Here is a 12,259-nt window from a genome sequence, read left to right on the forward strand (position 1 = left end):
TTTTTGTTTTTGGTTTTTTATAAAATGACGACGGAGTCACACCAAAACCCTTACCCCTCACACGACCGGAATACTCAGGAACATTTAGTACTCGACTAAGTACGCTCCTGCAATCCTGGACCTCGGTTGAAGGTAAGGTTTGGGATAAAGTCTCCTGAAATATTATTAGAGGAGATTAAAAATGAATTATATGTCTAACAAAATTTTCTATATAATTAAAGAAATAATGTTTCATATACTTACACATTCGTCATAAACATTTTGAACCGCTTCAACGACAGCCCCATCCTTCCCAACCCGAGCAGCCTTCCACAATACGTGCTCCGGAAGAGATGTTGCGTCACTTTTCTCCTCGGCTAGCTACAAATTGAATCAGATTATAAGATCATCAATTATAACATATTGTGACAATGTATAAGCTCATAGCATTTGAATATACTCACAATTCTTTGTTGTAACCGTGCATATCCCGTACACCCTTTTTTGTACGGATACGCGGGTTTTGATGCCCTTTTCCGATTTTTGTCGCTTACTTCCTAGATAAAAAAGTTTAAGGCATATTAGAACCAAGTAACTTAACAATTGTATAATACCATAATTAATAGACATTACATGGAATTTTTCGTTTCTTCGTTTGGCGACAAAGTTATCCCATTCTTCGGCTGAAATAATCTCCGTATACTTCATTGGCCGTTCTGCTTCAACAAAGTTTCCTTCCTCATCCTTGAGAAATTTGTTGGACAAAAAGGATCGAAATCCTCGGAGTCTTTTTCCGGCCAATTGAATACAATATTTTTGCCGGCTTTCATCGATGTGAAAGGATCTCTAAAAAACATACAAATGGAGTGTGTTATTATAAGTAATATTATAACAATATATGGTCAACAAATAGTCAACAAAAAAAACATATAATAATATATGGTAAGTACCTGTATCTCGGACCATATTTTTTCTTTGCCAACCTTCAATTTCGGACTTCTCCAATTATCACATGTAATCGGAATATGTTGTCGAATAAGGGAACCAATGTAACTTGCCAACATTGAACCGTTAGGCTCAATTAGTTGGTCTTCAGCACTCCAATGTACTTCGAATTTTTCACCCTTGTCTCTTGCACGAATGATTGACTTCATAACAGTCAATCCTCGTTTGATTTCTTTTTCAACATTGTTACGTGATCCACTCGCGTCATAGGTATCGTCTTGGTTAGCCATTTTATCTGTAATATAGAAATGATTCAATAAGACCCAAGTAAGACAATGACCATATTCGTGAAGCTACACAAAAAACACATTCATATACCTTCCATTTCTCTCATGTTACAACAATCTAAACTCTCTCTTTTTTTCATCATTATTGAATACAAACTCACACACACCTACTGCATACAAAAGACCAATGCAAACTTATGGTGTTTGGAACATGAACAAACTTGCATCCATAATCATCAAACTTCCAAGCACAAGCTCAAACACACTCCAAATGACATCAGTTTTCAATCAGAAATAAAAAACCTTACAACAAGGTGTTCATGAACACCATATAGTGCTCGTTTGCCCTAAACAACATTAATCAACATAATGCACAAAATGTAAATTTCAGTTTAGAAAATGCCCTAATCAAACACCTGAAGAAAGTGAACGGTAACGATGGAGAAGAGAAATACCTTCAAGGTGACGGTAACGATGGAGAAGAAAGTGAACAACGACGGTGGACGCAGATAACTCAGTGAACGTGAACGCAGCAGCAGAAAAAGGCGACGGCGACGACGACGGTGAGGGAGGGAGAACGAACGGAGGACGAGAGTAATCGCAGTAGAGAGTAATCGCAGTAGAGAGAAAACTCAGTTACGTAAACGAAATAGCATATAGAGAGGGAAAATAAAGAGACATGCAGTATATATGTTATAATTTTAATGTTTAATAAAGGGGACCTTAGAGGGCGCTTGTGTAAAAAAAGCGCCCTCTAAAGGGGGCCTAAGAGGGCGCTTCTAAAAGCGCTCTCTAAGGCTTTCCAAAAGCGCTTTATAAACTGGAAATGTACATGGACTTAGAGAGCGCTTTTTTAAAAGCGCCCTCTAAGGGTACCCTTAGAGGGCGCTTTCATAAACGCGCCCTCTATTGGTGTCCCTCCATTTCCTCATTATTTTTTCGCTTCACTTTAGAGGGCGCTTTGTTACACAAGCGCCCTCTAAAGTGCGCTGTCTATTCCTCCTTATTTTTCTCTTCACTTTAGAGTGCGCTTCTTTAAAAAAGCGCTCTCTAAGGCTTTCCAAAAGCGCTTTATAAACTGGAAATGTACATGGACTTAGAGAGCGCTTTTTTAAAAGCGCCCTCTAAGGGTACCCTTAGAGGGCGCTTTCATAAACACGCCCTCTATTGGTGTCCCTCCATTTCCTCATTATTTTTTTGCTTCACTTTAGAGGGCGCTTTGTTACAAATGCGCCCTCTAAAGTGCGTTGTCTATTCCTCCTTATTTTTCTCTTCACTTTAGAGTGCGCTTCTTTAAGAAAGCGCCCTCTAAGGTGCGCTGTCTATTCTAGTTTTTGGCGTAGTGACTTCAAAATCTTCATCAACTTTTAACTACAAGCTCAACTTATAGTTCTTTCTACTACACCTTAAATTCATATAACATAGTCAACATGATAAGTAGTCATCAATTGAAAAGGAAATACACAAGAAATAAAAAATGAAAAACAAAAATAAATAATCAAAAGTACCCAAATTCAAGATAAAAGAAATATCACAATAAATTTGTGGATGAAAATAATATACACAAATCAATTATTTAATGAAATATATAATTTTCAAAATTCAAATAGAATATATGTAATTTAACCTACTAAATAAAGCATAAATGGGCAACTGCAGATTGAAAATAAAAAATAAAAAATCCATGATTCTTTCTCATAACTTAAAAATGCAATAATACACATTCGTTTTTATAAAAAAAATAGTTAATTTCAATCCTATTCAGTGAAGGAAATATGATAGACATATAAGTCTCAAATCTTCGATAATAGAAAGTCAATAATTAAATTAAGACAATAAACCTGAAAGGTATTAATATTAAATAAAATTATAAAAAACAAACAAAAATAAATGTTTAAATCTACGATACTTTAGATACGTTGTTGACTCCATATTCAAAATCTCATCCACAATCTTTTATAGATCTAAAAAAAATGAAAAACAAACAAAATCAGGAGCTTTAATATATGAAACATCAAATCAATTTTAAAATTAAAAAAAAAACACAATCAAATGATTTCAGCCGTTTCGGTGATGAAACAAAGAAGTTGAGCGATTTTCTATAGTATATGAGAAGAAGATTTGGATACGGATTGTTGATAACAGAAGAAGATAACAAATAATAAATCAAAAATTTAGAAAAAATGAAGAATTTGAAATGTTTGTGGTTGGGGTAAATGGTTGTTGAACAAATTTTCAATCAGTGAAAAAAAATAGGGATGAGACTGATGGGGAGGGTAATAGAGTTGTATGAGGCAGAAGTGTATAGGAAGACTGTATGATCATTTAATAGACATAGGTTTGGACGATTGACAAAACAAATTAATTATCAAAGATGTTATATAAAAAACCATAAAAGTAATTATCAATTGAAAAAGGATGATACAAGTCTCTTGATGTTGAACAAAGAGGTAAGAAGAGGTTCAATTACAACTTGTTCACATATTCAATTAGCAAATGAAATGATTGGACAATAAATCTCCTTCATAACCGTAAATGTATCAAAACCAGCCAGGGGCATAGAAGACTTTTTCTTAGAACATTCTTTTTCATATATCATAGATAACATAGACAATGCAAAGTAAATAATTACAACTGTTTCCACCTTCTAACGAGTCTTTTTGACGCTGCCATCTTTCTTTTTTCAATCCAATGGTTGATTGGCTAACAAAGACAAGTCAAAGCAAATGGAGACGAGACATTTAGCGCTTGTCAAAGATACTTCATTCAAGTTAAGCATGTATACATTATTTTCCCTCCAACCCTTAAGCACATCATTCTTATTATCATTATGTTCAATTATGCAACAATCTTTTGAAAATGATACTTTATATCCTTTGTCACATAATTGGCTAATACTAATGGGATTGTGCTTAAGGCCTTTAACTAAAAGGACGTCAGAGATAGTAGTAGAAAAGAGATTACCTAAACTACCTTTTCCGAGTATAGCTTCATTATTATTATCACCGTAGGTTACAAACCCTTTCTTCTTATCCATAAAGTCAAAGAATAAGGAAATGTCATCCGTCATGTGTCTTGAGCATCCACTATCGAGAACCCATGTTCTCTCCGTATCCTCAAGACATTCCACCTATAAACTTAAACAAGGGAAAGAGGTACCCAATTTTCATTGGGTCCTAGTGTGTGAGTGAAACTTTGGTTGCATTTGGGCAACCATTGAAAAATGCCTTTAGGAACCAAAAATCTCCTAAATCGGCATTTAGCAATAGTATGTCCCCTTTTGCAACAATATAGACAATTTAAGTTCGGATGAGAGTTGCTTTTGCTAACTTGATCTTTACCACATAAGTGTACTTTTGATAAGGATTATTCATGTTACTTCTAAAATGTGATTGATCAATAGCAAAGGTAACTTTAGGTTGTAAAGCCTTGTTTAACTTAGCTTGAAGAGTTCTAGCCTCTCTTTTCCAAATGTGACAGGTTTTACATCCATACCATCTAAACCAAAATCCCTTATCGTCTTCAGTTTTGCCTTTAGTAGCCTCTATCATAAATTTCTTAAGAGCTTCTAATTCCTTTTCGGAATTAGAAATCTTCTTTTCTAAATAACTGGAATTTTTTCTTATTTGAGGCTAAACGTTTAAAAGCTTCCTTGGCCTCATTGTGTAGAGTACTAAAGACATTTTGAATCAAAATAAGACATTTTATCAGCATGATCATATTTAGAATGACTTACATTCTTTTTCTTCTTCTGATGAGCTGTAAGACAAAGATTGGCATTTTCTTCTTCATCACTTGAGTTATCATCGCTTGAGGACTCACTATCGCTCTTCCATGCAATGTATGCTCTTCTAGATTTGCTAGATTTGTTGTGACATTTGTCTTTTCCTTTGTCTTTCTTCAATAAGGGACAATCCAGCTTATAGTGTCTGGTCTTTCCACAATTAAAGCATGATCCTTTTGACTTAGTTGTCTTACCTTCCTCTCGATTAGGGAATTTTGATTGTCTTCTATAGTTGATAAGATTTTCATCCGAATGTTGAATTTCATTCTTTCTAAGGTATTGGTTATACCTCCTCACGAACAGCCCCATGTCTTCATTCGAATCTTTATCATCATCACTTGATTCACTCTCACACGTATCTTTGGTAGATGACTTAGATCTTGAAGCCTTTAAAGCGATAAACTTCCTTTAGGTGTCCTTACCTTTCTCCTTCTTTTCCTTCTTTTGACTCTTCTAATGTTTCTCAAGGTTCATGAGCTCTTGCTCATGCTCTTGAAGCTTGCCAGACAATGTTGTCATGTCTAATGTTCTTAGATCATTGGCTTCCTTAATCGCGGTGACCTTTGGTAGCCAATCTCTATTAAGACATCTTAAGATTTTGTTAGTAGCAACATCATTAGGGGCAGTTCTATCAAGAGCATTTAACCGATTGATTAGATGAGAAAATCACTTTTGCATATTGGCAATGGTTTCACCATCCTCCATATGAGAAAGGTCAAATTCTTGAGTTAAAGTGTTGATTCTAGCTAGTTTGACATCATTGGTTCCCTCATGGGTAATTTGTAATGAGTCCCACATAGCTTTAACACTGGTACAATGGGAAACCCTATAATACTCATCAACACCTAAGACGGCGATGGGCATATTTCTGGCTTTCCAATCATAGCTATACTTTTTCTCATCTTCTTCATTCCATTGTGCTTCAGGTTTAGGTATAACAACACCATCCGCATTGGTCATGGTTATTCCTATAGGACCATCTTGGATGACTTTCCATACCTTCATGTCAATAGAGTTGATATGGATACGCATACAATCTTTCCAACAATTGTAGTTTTCACCATTAAAAATAGGTGCCCTATTGTACGCCCCTTTAGGATCGTTATTCATTTTCTAAAAAGTTATATGCGAAGCACTAGATGAACCGTCGCTCGTGATACCACTTGTTAGACGATAGTACCGATCTAGAAGGAGGGTGGAATATATCAATTTTTAAAATTTAGCGCTTTTTAAAAATGTTTTCAACGGTTGTGTAAGCACCCTAGATTATAATCGTTTAAACGATCTGTTAATGGAAAGATCAGATATGCGTGAAACCGAATGGAATAACTAAGATAGAGATAATCAACCACTATCTAAATCAATCGATTAACCACTACAATCCTTGATATCGTTACCTCTAATAATGCTTTAACACAATAAGAGAGCAAGTAAAATATTACTAGATTTGTGTGAGATTAATTTTATCAAACACTTGGTGAGCACTCCACACCAAGTGTCAATTTCACTCAAATTGAATGTGCAGAATTTTATTCAGTTGCAATCAAAGTGATTGCACCAATCTATCGAACAGTTACTATGCATAACATTCAAGCGATATTGATTTTACTATTAATTTCATACAAAACATCAAAGAATAATCTAAACTAGTAATAATAAAAAAAACTCATTGAATGGTAACCATGAAGATCTTGTATCTAAAAATTCTAATAAAAATCTTAACATACTAATTATTCTCCTTCTATATCATCAATATTGATATAATAGGTCATTTGGTTATTTCCATAGGCAAAAAAAATCTTAGGCAAAGTTTGATAATGTCCAAATCAAATCATTACACATTATTTGATAATCTTTTCCTGCCTCTTGTTTCTCTCTTCTCTCTTAATTGCATGTTTCAATTACTTAATGAGAGGAGATACATGTTAATCAAATTTGAGTTTATTACAAAAACATATTATTTTGAACATTTTTATCAACTCAAACATGTTACTTGATCTCTACTTAAGCAAAAGTTAAATTGAAAATTTCATGACTTCAAAATCTTCATCAACTTTTAAGTACAAGTTCAACTTATAGTTCTTTCTACCACACCTTCAATTCATATAATGTACTCAACAACATAATAAATAATCATCAATTGAAAAAGACATACATAAGAAATGAAAAGTGAAAAACAAAAATAAACAATCTAAAGTACCCAAATTCAAGATAAAGGAAATATCACAGTAAATTTGTGGATGAAAATAATATGTTAAAAAATCAATTATTTAATGAAATATATAATTTTCAAAATTCAAATAGAATATATATAATTTAACCTAAGTCAAGCATAAATCAATTATTTTATTAGAACATTCTATTTTCATATATTATAGATAACATAGACAATGCAAATTAATTGCAACTGTTTCCACCTTGTAACGAGTCTTTTTGATGCTGCCATCTCTCTTTTTTTCAATCCAATGGTTGATTGGCTAACAAAGACAAGTCAAAGCAAATAGGCCGAAACCAACACAAACCCTCACAGACATTTCAATCTTAGGGTTTCTTACCAACATTGTCTTGTGCTTCCTCTACCGCCGTCGTCATCGCGCAAATTCTGCTTCCTCTGCCGCCGTTGTCATCGCGCACCACGACGCCACCACCGATCATGTAAATTCTTCATCTCTCTGATGTTGTTTGATGTTACTTTCGTTACCAACACTGTTATGAATCAGTGGTATTATCAGTGAATCATCTTGTTCATGATTCCCTTCTTCACTGTTTTTTTCTTTTCTTTCAGTTTCTAGATTTAGAATGTGTTTCATCTTGAATAAAATCTTGTGTATTTTACAATGTCTGATTTCTCTTTGACTAGCAAGAAAAGTAAAATGCTCTACTTGAGGGTTCCCAAATAATTCCCAAATAATTTTGAGTTAGGTAATGAGTAATACTCTTTCTGGGACTTACACAAATTATTAATTTAATTAGTGATTATAGGAATTTAAGAATGTTGTTACTATACTCAGTTTGATATGTTAGTTGTTTAATATCTTAGAATATATTCTATAGTAATCTTCTCGTCAGAAGCATCCAGTGGAGCTACGTAATGTTCTGATCAGAATCTGTTAACAAACCAGGGTAAAATTAAGATACATAGTGCTTTTTTTTCAAATTCTGAAATCTGTTAGATTTTCTGCTACTTTACTTGTTGCTTTAAGAATTGTTGCTAAGAAGCTATTATATTCAAAATCAATTTTGAGTCCGTTTCTTGTTATTTCAAAAGGCTTCAAGACTTAGTGAGAAAAAAACCAAGAGTCTAGGAGTTCATTTCACTTTTTCCATTTCTTTGGTTTGAGGTAAGAATTCTTACTCATTTCTTTAGTTTTTGATATTGCATGCTAATTGTTTGTGAAATGTTCTAGATGATTGTTCCTAATTAAGGGGTATGTTAGACTTCATGACATGTGATGTGCAGAATTTTCTGTGTAACATACTTTTAAATGGTTATGTTTCTCTCTGGTTGAATTGAAATCGCTATAATAAACTGCCCTCAATGGTTTCTACCGTAGTAGAGGGTCATGTGTGTGTTTCCCTCTTTTAGATGATTTGTGTGTGATAAATCGTTAATAGACATTCATGTGATTGTCACCCGTTGATTGTAAAAATGTCAAAGACAGTACTTAGTACGGATCCTGTAAAAGAGTGTCGGGTAAGAATGCTTGTATTTTTTTAATATAAGTAAGTCTTACTAAGATTTCTATCTTATTTGGTTAAGCTTATATTTCAGCTTAATAGGACAGAGATTATAGGTGGTTTTCACATAATGAAGTCATTGAGTAATTAGTTTAACCATGTAGTATGGAAAGTAACATGTTGATTTAATTTTTCAAAAAATATATTTAAATTAGTCTAGAATATACATTTGGGTCGGGTGTTTCACATTGTCCATTAGATTCATCTATATTCACAGTTTCATTTCAATAACTAAGAATTTTCTTAACTTGGACTCTGTACGATTATTCATTTTACTAAGTGCTGTCCTATAAAGGGATTTTACTTTACCAATTTGAAGGTTTGTTGTATGAGTAGGCTGAAACTCCTGTTTGAATGGTGGATATTTAAGATCTTTGTTGAAATTTTTGGTTGATGATGGCCTGCTCAGAACCTGTGAGTTCAGTGGGAGATAATATGTCAGTGTCTGCTGCACCCAGGAAGCCTAGGATTTTACTTGCTTCTAGTGGGAGTGTTGCTGCTGTTAAATTTGCCAATCTTTGTCAATGTTTCTGTGAATGGGCCGAAGTAAGAGCAGTTGCCACAAATCCATCCTTGTATTTTATTGACAGAACAGCGATTCCCAAGGATGTGATTTTGTATACGGACAACGATGAATGGTCTAGTTGGAAGAAACTAGGCGATAGCGTGCTTCACATTGAGCTTCGCAAATGGGCTGATATCATGGTCATTGCTCCATTATCGGCAAACACTCTTGGCAAGGTAATTGATCACCATCTTCTTTACAATATTTGAAAACAGATCTAACATTTCCATAGATTTTGAAAATAAGAACAGATATTGTTTTTAGAAATTAAACCAGCTCTACAAGACTTTCCAATTTCTACATTTCCGACATATTTGAGGGATGATGCGTTCCTATCAATTGTATGGACATGTTATATAGGGTTTGCATTCATGTTTCTATTATATTTAAAATTTTGAAATTGCCATGTAACTTAAATATATGCTGTTATAGATTGCTGGAGGGTTGTGTGACAATCTACTGACATGTATCGTCCGTGCCTGGGACTACAGCAAGCCATTCTTTGTTGCACCTGCCATGAACACTTTTATGTGGAACAATCCTTTCACAGAGAAGCATCTCATCTCTATTGACGAGCTTGGTATTTCCCTCATTCCACCTGTTACAAAGAGGTTAGCTTGTGGGGATTATGGCAATGGTGCAATGGCTGAACCTTCTACCATTTACTCCACTGTAAGGCTCTTTTATGAGTCAAAGGCTCAGCAAGGTAATGGCCGTGTTTAATAGTGTTAGTTATTCATATTCATAGTTCACACTATTAGATTGATCTTGAATTCAGTATGTTGTTATGATTGTCTCCTCCATTATGATCTGGAACATTGTTGAAGGTTTAAAATGAGCAACTTATTTCTCCTTTGGAACCTTGGCTGGATGAAGACTCTCCAGAAGCTTGTGTTGAAGCACGAGACAAAGGATTTGAGCCTACTTGAACCCATCTCTACACAAAGCTACATATGAACCCAAAAAATGGTCTATATATTTCCATGCCTACCAAAACATTGAAACTCTCTAATAATTTAATTGATTTTTAAATTGTAACATGTATATATGTGTATAATGTTGTGACAATATTATTTTTCTACAAAATCAAGATAGTGCTGAAAACGTTATGTTTAGAGAACTAATGTAATTAAACACCTTTGGTGATGATAAGATCGTTAAGTTAGTTTTATAAAAAAAAAAAAAGTAACTAAGGGCATGAAACAAATCTCAAATATTATGTATCATTTGATAAGTTCATGTTGTTATTGATATTTGTAATTAATTTTTTGGGATGAAGAAACAATATTGTCTCAATTTAACAAATTGCATAAAATTGATTAATTGTGTTTTTTCAATTTTAAAAATATATTAATTAGCTGCAAATTTAACTACGAATTTTTTGTTTTCTTATGGGCTTACTAGTAGTATTTCTGATGGGTTTACATGCGCAAACTTAGCTGAGGATCTAGAATTTTTATGAGATTAATTGAAATACACTGTCAGTGTAAAAGAGTTTTACACCATCACTTAATTATAGACGTTGGATATTAAAAGAAATTTGATTTTTATTTTAAAAATCTATAAAGTAATACAAACGGGTGATGGTGATGAACCGACGGTGTAAAACTTTTTACACTGACAGTGTATAGTAATTAATCTCAATTTTTAATTCTAGTAGTGTATGTTGTATATAAAATTTTATCTTATTACGTATTTGAAGACTTTGCAAAAGAGTTATTTTCAAGTATTTTTTAATTTTTTTTGTGTGTAGCGGAAGATTCAATGTTTATTTTTCAAGCGAGTTTTGATAATCATTTTCAAGTATTTTTTAATTTTTTTGTGTAGCGAAAGACTTTGCAAAAGAATTTTGAAAGTTGATTATTGTGTAACGAAATTTTTTGCAAAAGAGTTTTGATATTTATTTTTCAACCATTTTTTAAAACTTTTTTGTGTGTACCGGAAAACTTTTGCAAAAGAGTTTCGTTAATTAATTTTTATGTATCTGAAAATTTTGTAAAAGAGTTCTGGTACACACAAATTGACTACCTGAACTCTTGCAAAGTCTTTCGGTACACAATTTAAAAAAAAAAGCTTGAAAATGAGTACCGGAACTCTTTTGCAAAACCTTACGGTACACAAAAATTGACTATCATAATTCTTTTGCAAAGTCTTTCAGTACGAAAAAGCTTCAACAGACCATACCATGACATCATCCTTCCTGCCAAGTTCAACTTCTTCAAAATTTGAAAAATGGGGTAATTGACCTTCAACATCACCCTATTGCCATGTAATTAAGGCTATAGTTTTCTGCCATTATCAAGGCTGCCAGTGTTAACCTATCTATCTTATGGTATCCCAATCGTGTTTCCTTGAACACTTAGCTAACAAATTATATACTAGCTTTTAATTGTTATCCTTCTCTTGGACGAGCACAATGCTCATTGCCATGTCTGTCACAGAAAATTAGAGGAGTGATAATGCACCCTCTACTGGGTGTGGTAATACTGGTGGGGTCACCAGAAAGGTTTTCAACCCTGTGAATTCTTCCTCACACTATTATATACATTCGTACTACTTTTATTGCCTCACGGTGGCAAAGAAATGGAAAATAAGTCCCCTACACATGAAATGAATCTAGAGAGGGTGGTCAAACATCCTGTTAAGTGTTGGACTTCCATAACTATGGTGGGACTCCTCATGTCGATGATGACCTGTCATTTATCAGGATTTGCAACTATTCCTCTTCTGGTTAACATGAAACCTATAAACTTAACCGCATGAACCCTAAAGGAGCACTTAGAGTTGTTCAAGCACATGTTATACTTCTTAACTCACTTTAAATATCCTCTAGATTTCCATAATTATCATCTTCCTTAGAGGTCTTAATTATCACGTCGTCTATGTCGAGCTCCAGGTTGCGCCCAATTCGATCAGAAAAGGTGTCCATCAACCATTTATAAGTAACACATGCATTATTTA

General features: G+C 33.7%; 1 protein-coding gene across 10 annotated transcripts; it reads left to right on the forward strand.

Annotated features, from left to right (window-relative positions):
- The first annotated feature begins 7,399 nt into the window (after nucleotides 1-7,399).
- LOC127076715 (phosphopantothenoylcysteine decarboxylase) lies at nucleotides 7,400-10,505 on the forward strand. Of its 10 annotated transcripts, none has more exons than XM_051018464.1 (5): nucleotides 7,400-7,650; nucleotides 8,050-8,118; nucleotides 8,264-8,336; nucleotides 9,053-9,474; nucleotides 9,731-10,505. In XM_051018464.1, the coding sequence occupies exons 4-5, from the start codon at nucleotides 9,127-9,129 to the stop codon at nucleotides 10,019-10,021; spliced, it is 639 nt and encodes a 212-aa protein (XP_050874421.1). In that variant the 5' UTR covers nucleotides 7,400-7,650; nucleotides 8,050-8,118; nucleotides 8,264-8,336; nucleotides 9,053-9,126; the 3' UTR covers nucleotides 10,022-10,505. The 10 variants fall into 10 exon arrangements, with proteins under 10 accessions (XP_050874421.1, XP_050874427.1, XP_050874424.1 ...); XM_051018467.1 differs by having other exon boundaries at nucleotides 7,401-7,650; nucleotides 9,143-9,474; XM_051018465.1 differs by lacking the exon at nucleotides 8,050-8,118 and having other exon boundaries at nucleotides 7,401-7,650; nucleotides 9,731-10,004; nucleotides 10,126-10,505.
- The last annotated feature ends 1,754 nt before the right edge of the window (nucleotides 10,506-12,259 follow it).

Source organism: Lathyrus oleraceus, chromosome 4 (genome assembly GCF_024323335.1).
Source record: "Lathyrus oleraceus cultivar Zhongwan6 chromosome 4, CAAS_Psat_ZW6_1.0, whole genome shotgun sequence".
Taxonomy (NCBI): domain Eukaryota; kingdom Viridiplantae; phylum Streptophyta; class Magnoliopsida; order Fabales; family Fabaceae; genus Lathyrus; species Lathyrus oleraceus.

Bases quoted from the DNA above. Each gene is read 5' to 3' on its own strand.
- LOC127076715 (XM_051018464.1), top strand. From the start codon at position 9,127: ATGATGGCCTGCTCAGAACCTGTGAGTTCAGTGGGAGATAATATGTCA. The intron at 9,475-9,730 runs GTAATTGATCAC...ATGCTGTTATAG, and splicing joins CGGCAAACACTCTTGGCAAG to ATTGCTGGAGGGTTGTGTGA.